A 19,702-nucleotide genomic window follows, 5' to 3' on the forward strand; every position below is an offset into this window, starting at 1 on the left:
GATGAAAGTCTTCATTTATTCTTGAAGCATTTGTCTTTTATTTTTATGGAGATCCAGTGCTATGTGCAAATAGACTGGGGTTGGGGTAAGGTCGGATGGGGAAGCCAGTCCACTCAGGGGCCACTGTCATCATCCAGGGGAGCAGTGATGACGGTACAACTGTGGGATGGGCAGGGGTGAGAAGTGGTCAGGGGCAGATGCTTTTTGGAGGAAGAGGGAGCAGGAGTATCTGACGGGATGTGTGTGGGACGAGGAGTCAAGAATATAGCATGTGTTCTGTCCAGGGCAGCTGGACAGACCCGCCATTAACTGAGCTGGGAAGAGGGGAGAAAGGGTGTTTCTTCAGCGATATCAAGGGCTCTGTCTGGCCACTTTAAGAAGGACAAATCCACTGGACATCCAAGAGGAGGTGTTGAGTACACAGTGGCTATAAGGATCAGAGTTCAGGGCTGTCCAGGATCAGGAGAGAAATGTCATTAGAGTACCATATAGTATTGTAGTATAAGGGATTGGGGGGAAAGGGAGGGTGTGGAGTGCACCTCCTTGAACATGCATGTGGCCAAGGGCCTCTGTGCACAGTTGGGAGGCTGGGCGTCCTCAGCACAGGGGGACATGTAATGAGGTCTGTTACCTGGCTTGATCAGCTGGTTGGTTCAGTCTGGAGCTAATATGGCCAAGATGGTATTTGAAGGCTGTAGGAATAGTGATTTACTCACGCAAGACACACACTGTCCCACATCACACCTGGTGTTGGTATCCGGTCACTTGGGCACATATTCTTGGGCACAAGTCAGGATATTCTCCCTCCTGTAAGGATCCAGCTGGCATGGTCCACCTCCCTGATGGTGGATCTGACCCATCCTAGTTCAGGAAATCACCCTGAGTCTTCACACAGAGAGCATGTCCTCTGAGGTCACCTCATTTTCTCTTTGCAGGGCGATAAGGTAGACATGAATACACTCCACAAAAATGCCTCATACATATCACTATCTTCCATTTGTGGAGAACATTCTTGTCATTTGTAAATACCTGAGGATATTTCTTAGTATATCACTCATTGTCTCTCAGAGAAAACATTCAACAGTGGATTAGTTTATTCAGGTTCGGAACAGGGTTTTCTGCAATCGAAGGGGCAGCCTTTCTGCTTTCAGAAATTGAAGTTGCACCATAGACCACTTTACTGTGTATTATTTTATTCAGTAACACACGTATATTAAGGTCATACAATGTCAGGCAGCCATTCTAAGGTCTGCCAATGAATGGAGAACAATAAATGGTATTTACGTTCTGGTGGGATGAGACAGACAATAAAAGTAAACAAATGTAAGCATGTGTTTGTTAATCAGTATAAGTATTGTGTGGAAAAAAGATCAGAGATGGGGCTGAGAGGGCAAGACATTTGTGGTTTTAACGACTTTCACAGAACACAACTCTAAAGAGGTTGGCATTTGAGTAAAGAAATGAAGCAGGTAAGAGATGGAAATTTGGGGAAAGAGCATTCTAAAGAGAAGAAAATGCAAAGACCTAAAGGTGGAAGTGTGTCTGTTTGTTCATGAAAATTCAAAGAAGCAGAGTGATCCAGGGGAGCATGGTAGGAAACGATGTCAGAGAAACTGGCATTTGTGTGTGTGTGTGTGTGTGTGTTGTGTGTGTGTCACATAAGACTTTGTCTGCCACTAAAAGGATTTAGGCCTTATTTGGAGTAATTTGTGAAGTCATTGACATACTTTCAGCATAGTTACATCATATGGCTCATATTTTAGCAGAATCATTTGAACTCCTATGAGAATAGAGTCAAGGAGAGACCCCAAATACTGGGTGGGGACCTGTAATAATCCATTGGAGAGGATGGTGGCTTGAACCAGGGCAGCTGCAGGAAGATGATAAGAGTTCCCTGGATTCTGAAATGCTCTGAACGTAGAATCAAGAGGCTTTTCTAATCTAAAGTGTAGATCTGGAGAATGAAAGACATTAACCGAAAGACAGTTAGAAATGATTTCAAGATATTTGGCCTGAGCAAAATAAAGAATATCTCAAGTCTCTATTGGCTGCCCTTATTGTAACACATAAATTATCTTGTGGGCATGAAATGGTCCAAGTCCTGTTAGAGATCATTTACTGAGTCCATGTAATCCCAGTGAAAAACAGCCAGTGTCATATGGAAAAGCCAATATTTTACCTGACGAAGGATTGTACAATAGTCCATGACACATAAAATAATTGGATACATACAGATATATATCTGTGGTCCAATTGTATGAGTTGGAAAAAATCCAACCGTCTGTGTCATGAGAATATGAAGAGCATCATCATATCCCTAAGCATATATTGTTGAGTTTTCATGAATTACAAAAGCTATAGCTGACTGAAGAAGAATAATTCAGTGATAAAGACATGTCACTCAATCCCAGAATTTCTCTGTCCATATTCTCAGGTGATCGTGAACAACTGAGCCATGGGTATATGGTTGAACCAATCATCCATAGATGGCTTCATCCTGTTGGGCATCTTTTCTCATAGCCAGGCTCACCTTGTCCTCTTCTCTGTGGTTATGGTGGTCTCCACAGTGGCCCTCTGTGGGAATGTGCTCCTCATCGTCCTCATCTACACAGACCCTCGCCTTCACACCCCCATGTACTTCTTCCTCAGCCAGCTCTCCCTCATGGACCTCATGCTGGTTTGTAACATTGTGCCAAAGATGGCGGCCAACTTCCTGTCTGGGACGAAGTCCATCTCCTTTGTGGGCTGTGGCGTACAAATTGGATTTTTTGTCTCTCTTGTGGGATCTGAGGGGCTCCTGCTGGGACTCATGGCTTATGACCGCTATGTGGCCATCAGCCGCCCACTTCACTATCCCATCCTCATGAGCCCGAGGGTCTGTCTCCAGATTGCTGGTAGTTCCTGGTCATTTGGGATCCTAGATGGGATGATCCAGATGGTGGCGGCCATGAGCTTGCCCTACTGTGGCTCAAGGAGTGTGGACCACTTCTTCTGTGAGGTGCCAGCTTTACTGAAACTAGCGTGTGCAGACACTTCCCTTTTTGACAGCCTGCTTTTTGCTTGCTGTGTCTTCATGCTGCTTCTGCCCTTCTCCATCATCGTGTCCTCCTATGCTCGCATCCTGGGAGCTGTGCTTCGTATGCGTTTTGCTCAGACCCGTAAAAAGGCTCTGGCCACCTGTTCCTCCCACCTGACAGCCGTCTGTCTCTTCTACGGGGCAGCCATGTTCATCTACCTGAGGCCCAGGCGCTACCGGGCCCCAGGCCATGACAAGGTGGTCTCTGTCTTCTACACAGTCCTTACCCCTATGCTCAACCCCCTCATTTACAGCTTGAGGAACCGGGAGGTGATGGGAGCCCTGAGGAAGGGGCTGGACCTCTACAGGATTGGCAGCCAGCACTGAAGGGTGTGGGCAACTGGTGACTGGCTCTGCCATCTTTTGTTCATATAACATTGGTAAGTCACCCTTTGTGAGTGTCTGTCTCCTCATCAATAAATGAGTATCGTGTGACTGACCCTACCTCACCAGGATCACTACATGTAAATCTAAACCCCTATGAAGAAACAGTACATTGCTATTATTGTCATTAATTATTATTTATAAAGACCTTGAAGTAAATTCACTCTATTTCTTAATTCTTCTTGGTTAAAACTGTGTTTTATTGAGGGTTTGCTAAGTGCTGAGCACTGTCCTATGCCCTTTACATAGCTTCTATGTTACTTAATTGATGATTCAGCGTGGTAAATATAGATATCTTAAGTGAGAACTTTCTAGGTGGTAGAAGCTGAGTCTTTATAATTCTTCTTGGGTAAGTCTTAGCCTTCTCCCATATTCCAATAAAGGTTTTACAAAGCCTTCTTTAAGAAATAAAAATATATCCCTGCCATTTCAAAGTTATTACCACATGAGTAATGTTTCATTTATTTGTGTATTATGAATGTCTGACCCTGTGCCTTATAAAAAGCAGCTAGTCAATAAACATTATTGAACAGATGCAGGAACAAAGCACCAAGTGAGGTAATATACATAGGAATTTTAGAAACACTATACACATGCCAAATTTGTTGTAGCAATGGGATTCACTTCAGTGCTTCAAATTCTGCAGCAGTAAAACTATATTCATTTCAGTGGATGAAGATTAGAACAGAAAATCCCAAATACATTCTATGAGGCCAACATCACTCTAATATCAAAACTAGACAAAGATACCACAAAAAAGAAAATTACAGACCAATATCCCTTATAAACATAGAAGCAAAATCTTCCACAAAATACTAGCAAACCAAATTCAAAAATACATCAAAAGGTCATCTATCATAACCAAGTGAGATTTATTCCAGGGATGCAAGGATAGTATATTAGTAGATCAATCAATATCATTACCACACTAACAAAAGAAACATAAAAACCACATGGTCATCTCAATAGATGCTGAGAAAGTCTGACAAAAATCAACATCCATTCATGATAAAAACTCTCAACAAAATGGGTATAGAGGGTACGTGTCTCAACATAATAAAGGCCATATATGATAAACCCACAGCCAACATTATACTCAATGGTGAAAATCTGAAAGCTTTTCCTCTAAGATCAGGAACAATACAAGGCTGTTTACCCTCACTTTTATTCAACAGAGCCCTGGAGTCCTAGCCACAACAATCATATAACACAAAGAGATAAAAGGCATCCAAATTGGTAAGGAAGAAGTTAAACTCTCACTGTTTGTAGATGACGTGGTATTATACATAGAAAACCCTAAAAACTCCACCAAAAACCTACTAGTACTAATAACTGAATTCAACAAAGTTGTGGGATACAAAATGAATACACAGAAACTTGTTGCATTCCTATATACTAACAATGAATTAGCAGGAAAAGAAATTAGAAAAACAACTCCATTTACAATTGCATCAAAAAGAATAAAATACCTAGGAATAAACCTTACCAAGGAGGTGAAAGACCTGTACTCTGAAAACTATAAGACACTCATGACAGAAATTGAAGAAGACACAAATCCATGGAAATCTATCCCGTGCTCATGGATAGGAAGAATTTATACTGTCAAAATGGCCATCCTGCCCAAAGCAATTACCAGATTCAATGCAATCCCTATCAAAATACCAATGTAGTCTCACTTGTTCATTTTTTATTTTATTTCCCTTGCCTGAGATGTGTCCCAGAAAAAGTTGCTCATGTTTATATTCAAGAGATTTTTGCCTATGTTTTCTTCTAAGATTTCTATGGTTTCATGACTTATATTCAGGTCTTTGATCCATTTCAAACTTACTTTTGTGTATGGAGTTAGACAATAATCCAGTTTCATTCTCTTACATGTAGTTGTTCAGTTTTTCCAACACCAGTTGTTGAAGAGGCTGTCTTTTCCCCACTGCATATTCATGGTTCCTTTATCATATATCAATTGACCATATATGCTTGTGTTTATAGCTGTGCTCTCTATTCTGTTCCATTGATCTATGGGTATGTTCTTGTGCCAGTACCAAATTGTTTTGATTACTGTGGCTTTGTAGAAGAGCTTGAGGTCAGGGAGCATAATTCCCCCTTGCTTTATTCTTCCTTCTCAGGATTGCTTTGGCTATTCAGGATCTTTAGTAGTTCCATATGAATTTTAGAATGATTTGTTCTAGTTCATTGAAGAATGCTGTTGGTATTTTGATAGGGATTACATTGAATCTGTAAATTGCTTTGGGCAGGATGGCTATTTTGACAATATTAATTCTACCTATCCATGAGCATGGGATAGATTTCCATTGACTTGTGTCTTCTTTAATTTCTGTCATGAGTGTCTTACAGTTTTCAGAGTACAGGTCTTTCACCTCTTTGGTTAGGTTTATTCCTAGGTATTTTATTCTTTTTGATGCAATTGTAAGTGGAATTGCTTTCCTGATTTCTCTTTCTATTAGTTCATTGTTAATATATAGGAATGCAGCAGATTTCTGTGTATTAATTTTGTATTCTGAAACATTGCTGAATTCAGTTATTAGTTTGATAAGTTTTTTGGTGGAGTTTTTAGGGTTTTCTATGTATAATATCATGTCATCGGGTGCATATACATTTATGATTGTTATATCTTCTTTAGGGTTGACCCCTTTATCATTAAGTAATGACCTTTGTCTCTTCTTAACATTTCTGGCTTTAAGTCTATTTTGTTAATGACCTCATCTTAAATTGATCATTTATTTACAAAGGCATTATTTCCAAATGAGGTCACACTCACAGATTTTAGGGGAGTGCAACATACCTTTTTGGAAGGCACATAGTTATACCTATAATATCATATAAAGTAACATTCATAGATTCTGGGGATTAGAATGTGGGTATCTCCTGGGACTGTTATTTAGCCTACCATAGTGGGTACCATTTCCTCAGAACTCCTGCTTGAGAAGAATCTCCCTGATGGACTGTCCACTTTACCCACATTCCTTAGGAAATGAGCAAATAGCTTCTCAAGTGTCTTGCCCTGCTCCAAGGTCTCAAGTTGACATGTATAATTCAATGGTTATGTTGCCTTCTCTGCTCATTTCTAATTCCAGTGGATGAGGATCCAGCTCAAAAAGGATTGTCTCATTCAACATCAAGTCCATCTGATGGATCAACTAACTCATAGGTAAAATCTAAACAAAGAAGGTGGAAAACATTCCAGGCTCACCTGCAGTGGGGCCTAGACACCTGAAGCCTTATCTTGAACTTGGGGGATTTGGTAGGATTCAGCTGGCCTGTGGGAGTCAAGATATAAAATGCCAGCATTCATTGGTTGTTCCTTCGCAACCCTGTTATCTCTTATATCATTTGCATCCAGGGAAGTACAAAGATTTATATAAGACATGCATTTCTGCTTTTTCTCTCTCCATTTGCTATGAAAAAGGCCCCCTCCCTTTTTTTGAAATTAATTTTTTTCATTTTTAGTTTTTTTTATTATTTGTACTTTTCTTTCCAAATTCTTTTAATATTTACTAGGTTACTGAGATCAATAGAAGGGAAGACAGTCCTACACATCCCAACCATTACCATTTATTTTAAGATGGCAGGCTTGGGAGTAATATGAGAGGCAACTAGCATTTTGGGAGGTGATCCCAGAAAGCACCTGGAAGAAGGTGAGGAAGTTACAGGGGAAGGGAAGAGGCTGACAGAAGCTGGGGCCCAGTCCTGCAGGGACCTCAGGGAAAGTGCAGAGCATGCTAGTAAGTTATTCACAGACACCAACCCAAGGGGCGAGGAGTTGGGGCATCTCTCCACTGATTTTCAGGTAGAGGGGTTGAAGGCTGCTCTTGAGGGCATCAGCTGCCCAGCACCCTGGCCTTCCCAGCATGAGGATGAGCCCACACCCCTGCCAGAGAAAACACTGAGGTAGAGAGGCATGGGCATTTGTAGTGAAATGTGTTGTGCAGCAGAGCCACGGTGGTCCAGAGCCTAGGGGTGGGGAACCAAGAGCATGTACGACTTTTGACTTCAATCAGCATTTTTCATCTTCTTGACTGTGCCAGGAATTGCTACTGTTTGGGGATTCTGTTTTATGCTTTCTTAAACTCAAAATTTTGTTTAACTTTTGTAAATCAATAGCTAATTACACTTTCAGATATATGTTATTAATAACTGAGTTCCTTCTGGTATCATAATCTTCTGTCTTCCATTTTCTTTTCCCTGGAGTAGGTTCTTCAGTGGCTACTTCAATGGGAATCTGTGAGAAGTAAATGCCCTCTCTGCCTTTGTCTTAAATGTCTATTTTTTTCTTTTCTAAATGACAGTGTGACTAAATTAAAACTTCTAAGTAAGCATTTTTTTCTGTAGCTGTCTGTAGATACACCACACTGTCCTTTGCTGTTGACCCTCATGATGAGTAATCTGAGGAAGCTGACTGTCAATCATTTATTGTTAACCCTTTTTTTCTGAAAGCTTTAAGATTTGTCCTTATTTTTGATGTATTCAGTTTCACTAGAGTATATCTGAGCAAATTTTAAAGTGAGGATATGACTTTTAAGAAATTTATCTTGCTCAGATTTCAGAGAACATTTCATCCTGAGATCTTTCATCAATTCTCAGGAATTTCCTCTTCAAATACAGCTTCTCCAACATTCATTTCCTACATTCTCTTCTGCCAGAACTCATATTAGGCTGATCTGAAGTCTCTTAGTCTGTATTCTGGGTTTCTCAAGTGATTCTTCATATTTTTAGAATCTATGCTTCTTTATGTTTAATTTTGAATCAGTACCTTGATAATGGCTTTCATAAACTGATTTTTAAGTGTCCAGTCTAGATTTCATCCCATATACTGTATTTTTAAATTTTTGATGCCGTATTTTTATCCCACATATGTCTCATTGGTTCTTTTTCATGGTCACCATTCATAATTCATTTCTGACTTTTTGTTTTACTATTTTGTATTCTATTTTAGTGGAAGATGCACCTTGTCTCTCAGTACACCTTCCAGATACTGTTTTAAATTGTCTAATTCTTCTGTAACATGAATTTCATCTTGGGTGAATTATAATACTGATTTGGCTTACTTTAGTTTTTTCTTTTCAGGTTCCTTCTGGAGGGGAGATTTAAATTTTTATTTTATTTTTTACTACATTTTGTCTCTCTCATGCATGTACCCTTGCAAAAATATGTGCTCACCCATCTGTTCTGTTCAGCAGTTTGTGATTGTTTCTTTCCAGGCTTTTGGATGCCACATCTTAAAGCAAATTTTAAAGTGAGGATATGCCCACAGGATGTTGGCAGAGCCAAGTGGCTGGCCACCAGGCTCCATCTTTGCCTATCTAGGCCTGCAGCTTGCCGGGACTAGTGCTCCAGAGAGCACTTGTCAGCAGGATTTTCAGATTTTGGCAGGGTTCAGGTGTGCAGCCCTGCCTTTGCTCCAGGCCCAGCCTGAAGCCCCAGCTCCTGTCCCATGTCTTTCGTGGAAACTTGGAGGCATCTTCACCCTTCAGGACTGCACTTTTGCCTACCCCGGGCATGTCCAAGCCCAGACCTCAGCAAGCCCATGATTTTAGCCCTCCTCACTATTTGGCCTTTCTCTATTGTTTCTATGCAACAATTTTTTAAAATCTTCCATTTGAAACCAGTTACAACTTCTTTATTTTCTCTTTTTGCATTTTATCCATTATTGCTATACATTTTGAGAGGAAAGGCTGATGGTGCATAAATGTAGTGCACCATCTTGGTTCAGCTGTCAGATGTCTTCATCTTTAAAAAAATAATCACTCAACTCTACCTCCACTCCCCACCGTTTCTACTTTTCCCTTCTAGCAGGGTCAAACACCGAGACAAGATAGCTCTACTCTCCAGGTATCCTTCCTCATTCCCTTTCTGTCCAGCGCATGCCACCCACCTTCAGTTCATGACAGAGATTGGTGTGGCCTGGAGAGATTCAGGGCAGTTAAAGATGCAAAGGAAAGAGATTTGGCATTGCCCAGTCCTTACTCCTTGTCACAGAAGCCATGGAACCAGGAACCCTTTTAGTGTAAAAGCTGTGAATACCTAAACAAACACAAAAATGATTTCCCATGAGAAACACAAATGTTATGGTCTTGCAAGGGCACCACTCAGGATGCATCAAGAGAGATAACTCTTCTGCTTGGGATGTGACAACTTTAGTGATGTGTTTAAAGGGAGTACACTTGCTGATTAATTAATATGTTATCATCCTAATTGAAACATTGGGTAAGGAAAGGGAAATAAGAGATATGCAAACATAGGCCAGCCCATTTAGGCAGTTTCTGTAGCAAAAATCTCAGCATGCATTCAGCATAGACTGAACTCAAAACTGTGCTCCATGTATCCTTGGCTGGTCTGAATTATAGCCTTCTTCAAGCCCCCTGGAAATCAGCTCCAGGCACACTTAGCAGTCTTGTGGCAAATACCCATACCCACTTCCATTTTACATCTTCCTGTATCATCGTCATGGCCTTTGAAGATCCATGAAGCACTCTAAAGGGCAGCTAGGAAGATGTAAGTAATGCCTGTAAGTCTGATATAAAGTTTATACTCATAATATAAATTTATCTTAAAGGTAGAACGTTCAGATTATCAATACCCCCTAGGTCTTTCAATTTTAACCAAGTCCAAGAATGAGTGATTCTATCAAAGTTTTATCTTATTTTGTTATTTGTTTCCTTGAGTGAACATATAAGGAGGGCAGGAGCAGTGGAAAGGTTTTTGCTAGGTCCCACCTAACATTTCTGATATGTTCCTTCCTCCGTTAAAGAACCTACCCAGACCCTTGGTCCTGATGTAAGCAGAGCTGCATGAGAACCCAGAACAACACTCCCTCAACTGTGAGAATGCCCTTCCACTCATCTCTTCTCACTTCTCAGTAATTCACACTAGGTAAGGTTTCAGACGTAGGATGGAATAGAACTCATAGGCGCACAACATTTCCAGAACACAAATAACTTGGGGCACAGAACTCCAAGAAGGCTGTCCCTTGGTTCAGGACAGAGATGGAGAACTGAGAGTCATCCTAGCAGACACGATGGAGTGCTTGGACCCCGTCCACTTCCTCTGCTTGCTGGCATCCTGCTGTGCACGCCTCCTCTCCTTTCCTTCACCCTGCCCAGTGCTTATTGCTGCCCGCTTGGTTCCCAGGGCCCAGGTGTGAGGCCCATCCACAGTTGTTCCTCCAGCCTATACCCACTGTTCATTTAATCTCATTCCCAAATCAAGTCTCACCCAACCTGTGTGGAACAGAACAGGCTAGTGGCCATCGTCAAGGAATGACTGTTCCGTCCACCCCTGTCCCCACCAGAAGGCTCTCCTCATTGAAACCTCTTGTCTGGACCTGAGCGCATGTGAATTTGCAGCCCCTACATTAAACCTGTGTCTGTGTCTCCACGATACCGTTTCTGGCCCTCCCTAACAGCAAGCATGCAATGGGGTTCTTCTCAGTGCCTACAGTGTACCTTGTGCATGTACCTGGCAATATTTAGCAAATCCTAATTTAAGTTAACATCATTCTTGAGTTTCCATGGGGCACAGGTCAGGTTTCCCAGAAGCAGACTAAGACAGTCTTTGCATGAAGGTTCATGGTTGAAACTTATGGTTGGGGAAGGGAGTTAAGGACGAAAACTGGACAAAGGAGAAACTGCCTGTAATGCTTCCAATGATCTTAAGGGGAGCTTTGGAGCTGAAATGGCCCTTTAGAGTCAAATGGGGGAAAGGGAGTTGCATGTTTATAACTTCCCCTGACCAGTCATGGGATTCAGGCAGCCCCCCAAGAAGAGCCATGACCTTGGGCCAAGTCCATCTCCGTAGGCACGGGCCATTCCTGGCAATGAGAACAGCTGAGACCTGTCAGCTGCTGGCTCTCCCAGCAGCTGTGAGATGAAGGCTCCGTGCTTTGATGCTGTGGACTCCCTTAGACCCAGCCATCCTTGCACTTGCCCACACTAACACGGGCACAATGGATTGAATTGATATGTTAATCTGTTTCACTCTGGACAGAAAATTACTTTTATTTTCAGTAGGGCACATTTGTTTCTCCTCCAATAAAACTGTCGTAGCTAATCCAATTTCCCGTGTCCCAGGGCCCGCATCTTTAGGCACCAGTGTCAATCTACCCCTGACACTGGGCACATGGACACCTTCCCAGGAGTTTCTTGAGAGCCCCAGCCACTTCCTTGTTCCTCAGGCTGTAGATGAGAGGGTTGAGCATAGGGGTGATCGTGGTGTAGAAGGCGGAGACCACCTTGTCTTGCTTGGAGGAGTGGTAGGCCTGGGGCCGCATGTAGGTGATCATGGCAGCACCATAGAAGAGGGAGACCACTGCCATGTGCGAGGAGCAGGTAGCAAGGGCCTTCCGTCGACCTTCAGCTGAGCTCATACGGAGCACAACCACCAGAATCCGTAGGTAGGAGGCAGAGATGACAGAGAAGGGCAGGAGCAGCATGAGGACACAGCAGACGTAGATCATGGTCTCATAGAGGGAAGTGTCAGCACAGGCCAGCTTGAGTATGGCAGGGACCTCGCAGAAGAAGTGGTCGATCTCCTGGGAGCCACAGTAGGGGAAGCGCAGGGTGAAGACAGCCTGGATCAGCCCATCCACCAGACCAAAGAGCCAGGACCCTGCCACCATGAGCCAGCAGACATAGCGGTCCATGACCACTGAGTACCTCAGTGGGTTGCTGATGGCCACATAGCGGTCATAGGCCATGAAGGCCAGCAGGAAGCACTCGTCCCCCAGCAGGGTGAGGAAGAAGAAGATCTGGAGCCCACAACCTGTGAAGGAGATGGAGCCATGGCCCAGGAGGAAGTCTGTGGCCATGCGTGGCACAATGGTGCAGACCAGCATGAGGTCCATGAGTGACAGCCAGCTGAGGAAGAAGTACATGGGGCTGTGCAGGCGGGGGTCAGTGTTGATGAGGAGGAGCATGAGCCCATTGCCAGAGAGCGCCACCAGAAACATGAGCACAATGGTGCAGAAGAGGAGGAGGTGCAGCGGTGAGCGGGTGAAGAGGCCCAGGAGGATGAAGTGGGAGATGAGAGTCTGGTTTCCCACCCAGGCCATTGTTCCTGCAGAGGGATGGGCAGGAGAGACGTTTGGGACCTGGAAGCTGGAGGCGTATGTGTTTACTGAGAACGTGATAACTTTACCCAGTGAGCTGCCTCTTTAAATGTTACTTGATTTAGAATAAAAGGCATAACTTCTTCAAGAAAAAGAATCTCTAACAAAGATGCAGGCTGCCAAATTGTTGATGTTGTTTTAACTTCTGAGACTCACTGCACATAGCTGAGAAGCAAATGTTAAGCTATTCATTACTATGATAGGCACTGTTTCTGCTTCTGCTAGGAATCGTTCTGTCCTCAAACCCTCACAGTTCTTTCTACACAGCTGTAGCCCAGCCTCATTCAAGGATTTGTTTTTCAGGAAAACGTTACTAATGCAGCAAAGACATTTACCAGCTGTGTGAACTGAGCACTTACATAACTTTCTGAACCTCAGTTTCCTAATCTTAAATTGGGGTGACAATACCATCTTGCAGGGTGACAGTAAAGACTGAAGTGATAACAAAAGCAATGCCTAGTTTAGAAGTGATGACAGCTGACATTACTTGAGCATTTCTCACGTGCCAGGCACTGTGGCGAACACTCTGCCACATGCTCACATTTGCTCCTTGCAACGGCTCTGACGGACTGATCATTGTCCTTATTTCACAGGGGGAGCCTGAGACACAGGAGGTTTATTAATTTTTTTCTTTTCAGCTATGAAAGCTTAAATTATTTCCTAGGAAGCTTGTTAAATGATAAACTGGAGTTGACCCAAAGTGCAACTACATAAACGATGGTACAATAAAATGAGAAACTAATATGTGGTCAATAGAATAGTTATGACATTTAGTAGATACTGAGGAAAAAAAATATATATATATATCTCCACTGAGTATTTTTAAGTATTTCTATAGACTGGGAGAAAATAAGCCAAAATATTAACAGTGTGGTTCCTTCTACATAGTGGGATTAAGGTTTATCTCCCATCCATCCTCAATTTCTTTGTATTTTACACTATTTCTATACTGAATATGGAAATACAATTTAATTTTTGAAGAAAAGTTATACTGTATATAGGATCAACTCACCAAATGAGCAGCTTTCTCATACAATATCAGTAACCAGTTAGTAAAAATAGTAGAAGAAATAAATATATCTTATTTACAATTACAACAAAATCTGCACAGTACCCAGGAAAAAGCTTAGTGCTAAAAATCATCAAATATTACGGAAAGACATAAAAGAAGATCTGAAGAAAGCTGTGCATATTCTGAATAGGTAAGCACAACACTGTAAGGATGTAAATTCTCCTTAAAATTAACTTTTAACATCCACGTGATCCCTGTTAACATTCCAATAGCACTTGCAGTTTAGAAATGGCAGTACAGAGCTAGAATTCTCTCGGAAGTCACCCACAGGCAGTAAGGATTTCTAGGTCGCAAACATAGTCTGACGTAGAAAAAGTTGGGAAGACTGAAAGCTGAACCCACAAGATAACATTGAAAGCAACACCACAAGCAGTAGGAACTGAGCAGGGGGGATGGAGAAAGTTGAAGAAGGACCCCTGTGAGCACAGACCACTAGGTACTTGTCCAAAGTGAGGGGCAAAACCAAAGTCACTAGTGTGCAAGCAGAAGCAGGGAACTAGGGCACGGAACTGCTTGAACCCGTTACCTCCAGGAGCAGGGAGAAGGAACGGAACGAAGAATTAAGTGGACGAGCTGTATTTGCAGGAAGAACTCTGTCCTGGTGGATGGGACAGATGAGATGATGTGCATTAAAAATGGCCCCAGAGTTCCACCTCAGTAGGCTGAGGGTAACAGGGGTCTGAGAACCATTACGTACAAAGAACTCCATCCCTGAGTTAAAATATATCTTACGGATATATTTGCACAAATGTAAAATGACACATAGACAAGATGGTTTGGTGTAGATCTGTTCATAATAGAATAAACATTGTAAACAATCTAAATATCCATTAATAGCAGAAAGGTTGAATAAACAATGGAGTGATATGAAAATAAGAAACAATGAAGTTGCTTTTTACCTGTTGATATAGAATTCCTTCCAAATTATCTTACTCAGTGCCAAAAGCACAGAACAGAGCAATGTATATACAAAAATTATACAGATAACATATTTTATTACATACTGTGTAATTATATGCCAAAATTATATGTTACATATTATTATATAAACCATGTGTTATATTTATAATCATATAATACTATTTTAATATCATATAATATTACATTGTGCATATATATGTATATGAAAAAAATACATATATATAAGTATATATATATATATATACACACACACATATACCTATAAATAAAATCTCTGGAGTGAAACATAAGAAAGCAATAACACTGTTGATCTCAGAGGAAAGAATCAGAAGAATCAGATTGTTGAGATCTAGGGTAGAAAAGAGTCTTTATGGTATGTGATTTTGTGCCTCAATAATAGTATTCTGTGAAACAATAATATAGTCTAAATAAATACATAACTAGGAAATGATCCCCATTAAGATTTCTAAAGGAAATCGATAATAGAAAAGCAATGTCTATGCAAAGCATGTTGTAGGTGTTTCATAAATATTGCTGAATAAAGAGCCAACATAATTTTGAAAGAGTAAAATAACGTCCAACAGATAGATCAAAATAAAAGAGCCTTTTCAGTTACTGAAGTATGAAGAGTAGTATTGGTGTAGGAATAAACAAATTGATCAATAGAACAGAATAAATCCAGAATCATAGCCATATACGTATGAAAAATTATGTTTTGATTTAAAATGGGAAAAGAAAGTCTGCTCTCTAAATGGTTTGGGACAATTGTCCACTTTTTTTGAAAAAAAAATTAGATCCTTACCTCATACAAAGTGAAAATAAATTCCCAGCAAATTTTAAAGAACTAAACGGAAAAGCATAACTATTAGAAGAACATATAGAGAATGTGTTTATGGCCTTGGAGTAGGATGATCTCATTAAATAAGGCACAAAGAATGAATAAATACATGTATGTCATTATTATGAGTATTTTCCATATAATATGAAATAATACCAGAAAAGGATTCACATCCAAAATACATAAACAGTACCCACGAGTCAATAAGAAAAGGGATAAATAAAATAGTAATTCTCTGAAAAAAAAAAAAATATTTTAAAGACTACTTTATCTCCCTAGTAGAGAAATTCAAATTAAAACCAAAGTAAAAAAAAAATTACCAATTTGGTATCAAATGTGGTAATATTAAGTGTGGGCAGGGAAGGATACGAGGAACACGTAGACTGTGCTGAGGGACCCAGAATATGGTAACAGTGGTCACCTCTGCAGGGGCGTTAGGCTTGGCTGGGGATTGTGGTCAAACAGGAAATCTAATTTGACCTGTAATTTTGACAGTTCATGTATTCCTTGATTTAAGTGAAGGTTGTCATGAGAAGGTAACATGTATCTGGGACAACTTTTCTCTTTGAGCTTCCTTGTAGCATAACTTTAAAAAAACATATGCACTAAATAACAATTGGAAATTTTATGGAAAAGCTAAAAGTAATAAATTCATATGTTTAAACTCATTTTTACAGGAAAAGCAAAATCTGTCGCGCACTATGCTCCCCTGTCACCTTGCGTGTCATGCAGGGTCTCCTGGCCGTGTGGCTGTCACAGCGCAGCAGCAGAGTCCCTCCCAGCGAGCGCCGGTAGCTGCACAGAGGGCAGGTGAGGCACGAGGGACGCGGGAGGCCCAGGAAGGAGGGGACTAGGGAGGAGCATTAATGACAGGCCCGGGGAGGAAGGAGGACATGAAAGGAGCCGGGGGAAAATGTCAGGAAAAAGGAGACAAGGCAAAAAGATGTGTTAAGACGGAGGAAAATAAAAAGGGAAGAAGCTGAAATAGCAGAAATGTGATTTCCCCAGAGAACGAAGATGTGGTGAGGAAGGAGAACAAGATGCTCAAACAGAAGGACGGGGAAAGACAACCACCCGCACGTGACGAGGGTCGGGGAGAGAGGGGGCACCTGAGTGAGGGGCGGCCGGGCAGAGGGGCCGAGCACCGAGTCACCAGCACTGGAATGAGCCCCCCGGCTTGCGGAGGCCACGAGAGCATGGCGCCTCTGACTCTGCCTGCCCTGCGGGAACAGCCGGGAGCGCGCCGCATGGACTCCAGCCCCTCTGGCTCTCCTGGACGGCCTTGCCCCTCAGGGTCTTCTCACAGCCTCCCGCCCCCTCAGAACCACAGGCAGCTGCTTCCAGTCTGGACAGACCCAGTGGTCATGGCCTGACCCTTCCCAGCTCCCACCCCACCACCGAAACGCCCTGTGCTCGTGTTTAAGAACCTGGCCTCTTCCAGGTGACGGGGATCCACGTGGCCTGCAAGGCGCCCCAGCCGATCTGGACATGCCCAGCCCGTCCTTCCGGTCCCTGCCTTGGTCTCCATATCAGAATGACTAAGCCCACGCACACCTCTACTGGCCAGGCTTTATGCTGGCATTCGCACCATCCCATCTGCCAGAGTGCCTTCCCTAAGCCTTCATTCATTGAACAAGTATTTATTGAGTCCCTGCTGTGTGCTGGGCGCTGTACTAGGGGCTGGGAATCCCCTCCCCCTCCTGAGACCTGCACTCTTCTATCAAGTCCCCCCAACAGCCAGTGATCTCTCCTCTTTCTGACAGCACTTGGGGTCTAGAATCGGGATGTTGCTGATTGATCAAGTATCACTAGTGAACCAATAGAACAATGGTTCCTAGTATGGGAGACCATGAACCCTGAAACTGTATGCAAAATCAGGTGCTTATGTGCATAGTTCTGCATAGAAAGTTCCCGGTTTTATTATATTCTTTTAAAATGAGAAAAAACCCTGCTTTTTATCACTGAAGTCATTTATATGGTGGTGGTGTTACCTTTTCAAGAGTGGATTGCCACAACCATGGGTGAGTTAAATGAGCTCACGGCCTTGAGCATGGTCTCTGTGAGCTTCATGTGTTGCCTGTGCACACTTGAGTGCAGTAGCCCTTGGGAGAGGTGGCAGCCAACCAGGTGCCATGGGTGCAGTCTCCCCTGAGGGTGCCAGGCAGGAAATTCTCACCTGTTGGGTGGAATTGAGAGACGCTCCCTGGAGCCTGGGAGGTGAAGTTGGATCCTGAAGGATGATTGGAATATATGAGGCTGAGCAGAAGCTGATCAGATAGTTCAGGCAGAGGGAAGAGGCAGAGCCTGAGGCCGAGAAGAGAAGCACAGTGGTGATGGGCGAGGCAAGGTGGGCCCCACAGGTAGAGCAGAGATTCACAGGGGAGACAGGGGAGGGAGCTGGTCCTGAATGCCAGGCTGTAGAGCTGGGACCCCAGATATCACAGGGTCCCAGCTATGAACCCCAATTATTAGCTTTGTGCTCACTAAGCTTTCATTTCATCTGAAAAATGAGAACAAGAATCATCACCTCCAGGGTGGTCATGAAAATGAAATGAGTGCATGTTTTCCAGAGCACCAGATGCTTATGTGATTCACACAGAAAAGGATCAACAATTGGTGGCTGTGGTTGGCTGCTGAGAGAAGAATCAGGTCTTAGCCCATCCACAGGATGGCTGAGAGACAGGGGGCCAGAGAAGGGAACAACTCCTAGGAAGCCCTGTGGTGGTTCAAGAAGAGATGGCCACCAGCTGTGTGACCTTGGGCAGGTTTCTTAGCCATTCTGAGCCCCAGTTTCATCATCTATGATGGCTGTGAAAATAAAATAAAATAATATATTTAGAAAACCCTCATCTAGTGCCTGGCACATAGTAGGTGCCCACTGCAGAGTGGCAGCTGTTACGATGTCTGCAACCAATGTGAATCATGCTCTGGGTGAAGGTGGTAGCAGGAGGAATATAAAGAAAGAGGGAAGATTTTTTAAAAGTGCATGGCATTGGAATTCAGAATTTTCAAGTGGAAAGGGAACTTGGACTCTACTCTGACTCTTATCAGATGCATCAATTGATTTTGAATAAATGCTTTCTAATCACTTGATCAGATGAACCAATATTTGCTAATGCAGGTGGTCCTGCTCCAATGTAATCTAAGCCCTTGCTGCCATTTGAGAAGCAAATTTCTCCTGACAGTCTTACCAGGTGGCTACAGCACATGCAGCTTCAATAGGGCAAGAACAGGAGATGCTTTAGGGCCGGAAAGCCTTCCTGCACCCCTCAGATCACACTTGTCAGAACTATAGCCTATGCATTAAAGACCCCAGCAGAGGTGCACTGGGGCTTTTGTCAGGGAGCCCTGCAGCAGGAAGGAGAGAAGTCAGACCCCAAGGACAGCTTTCTTGAGCGTCAAGGAACCTGCCAGGTGGGAAGAGAGGGGAGCAACCACATCAAGGCATGCTTTTGCAAATAAGAGCAGAGCCCTTACTGTCCTCCATGAGGAAGAGCTATAGGAAAGATGTCCAAACAGAAAAAATATATGGGGTGCAGAGGTACAGCAATCAGAAACTTGTTGCCAATAGTTAGAAATGTAGACCCATGTGATAAGTATAAAGGAGAGGACTTTACCATTGCCTTTCAAAATCTAACAGGCAGATGTATGTCAGGGACAGATAGCTTTCCTAATATCTTGATGGGGCCAGCCACTGTCTCATTCTCTTAAAGCCTGAAAAGACAAAACAGTGCCCATACTCCTAAAGCCTGTAGCAAGGGCTAGAGGAAGTCCTTTCCTCTCTCCATCTCAGTCTCCCAAGCAGTAAAATGACAGGTTAGATGGAACAACCCTCAGGTCTTCTCTAGTTTTAATCACAGAATAAAGGGTTAGGAGGAAAAAAACAATCTAAAAATGAAATCTTACCACACATGAGGTCTCTACCTTAAGAGAAATAGTGAGCAGGAGAATGGCAACGACAGTTGGGGAAACAAACATTTAAGCATCTGATAACAGAGAGGGAAATACAAGAGCAGACGGGAAGAGCCTTACCTGCAGCCATGTATCAATGACACCAGGAAGGGCTGGGATTCAGGAGGGCAGATCCCAATGTGGAGTCCTATGTCGGTGGTGAACACACTTCACCAACCAGGGAGGGCTGCTGTGGTCAGCCAGTTAGGTCGGCAATGGGGTCTCTCTCAGTGCAAGGAACCCAGTGTACCTCCATCCTCTTGAAGGAAATGGGCCTGAAATGCAGGAAGAAGGGACCTAGGAACAGTAAAGAAGGGAAATTTCCAAGAGAAGAAAGGC

The 19,702-nt window shown here is 42.8% G+C and overlaps 2 protein-coding genes across 2 annotated transcripts; one reads left to right on the plus strand and one right to left on the minus strand.

Annotated features, from left to right (window-relative positions):
• Positions 1 to 2,455: 2,455 nt before the first annotated feature.
• LOC118923787 (olfactory receptor 56) lies at positions 2,456 to 3,403 on the plus strand. The gene has a single exon (XM_036907972.2). The coding sequence runs from the start codon at positions 2,456 to 2,458 to the stop codon at positions 3,401 to 3,403; it is 948 nt and encodes a 315-aa protein (XP_036763867.2).
• An 8,170-nt stretch (positions 3,404 to 11,573) lies between these two features.
• Positions 11,574 to 12,524, minus strand: LOC118923782 (olfactory receptor 56-like). Its single transcript, XM_036907968.2, has one exon. It carries the CDS (start codon positions 12,522 to 12,524, stop codon positions 11,574 to 11,576), a length of 951 nt encoding a protein of 316 aa, XP_036763863.2.
• Positions 12,525 to 19,702: the final 7,178 nt, after the last annotated feature.

This window comes from Manis pentadactyla, chromosome 13 (genome assembly GCF_030020395.1).
Source record: "Manis pentadactyla isolate mManPen7 chromosome 13, mManPen7.hap1, whole genome shotgun sequence".
Taxonomy (NCBI): domain Eukaryota; kingdom Metazoa; phylum Chordata; class Mammalia; order Pholidota; family Manidae; genus Manis; species Manis pentadactyla.

Bases quoted from the DNA above. Each gene is read 5' to 3' on its own strand.
- LOC118923782 (XM_036907968.2), bottom strand. From the start codon at position 12,524: ATGGCCTGGGTGGGAAACCAGACTCTCATCTCCCACTTCATCCTCCTG.
- LOC118923787 (XM_036907972.2), top strand. From the start codon at position 2,456: ATGGGTATATGGTTGAACCAATCATCCATAGATGGCTTCATCCTGTTG.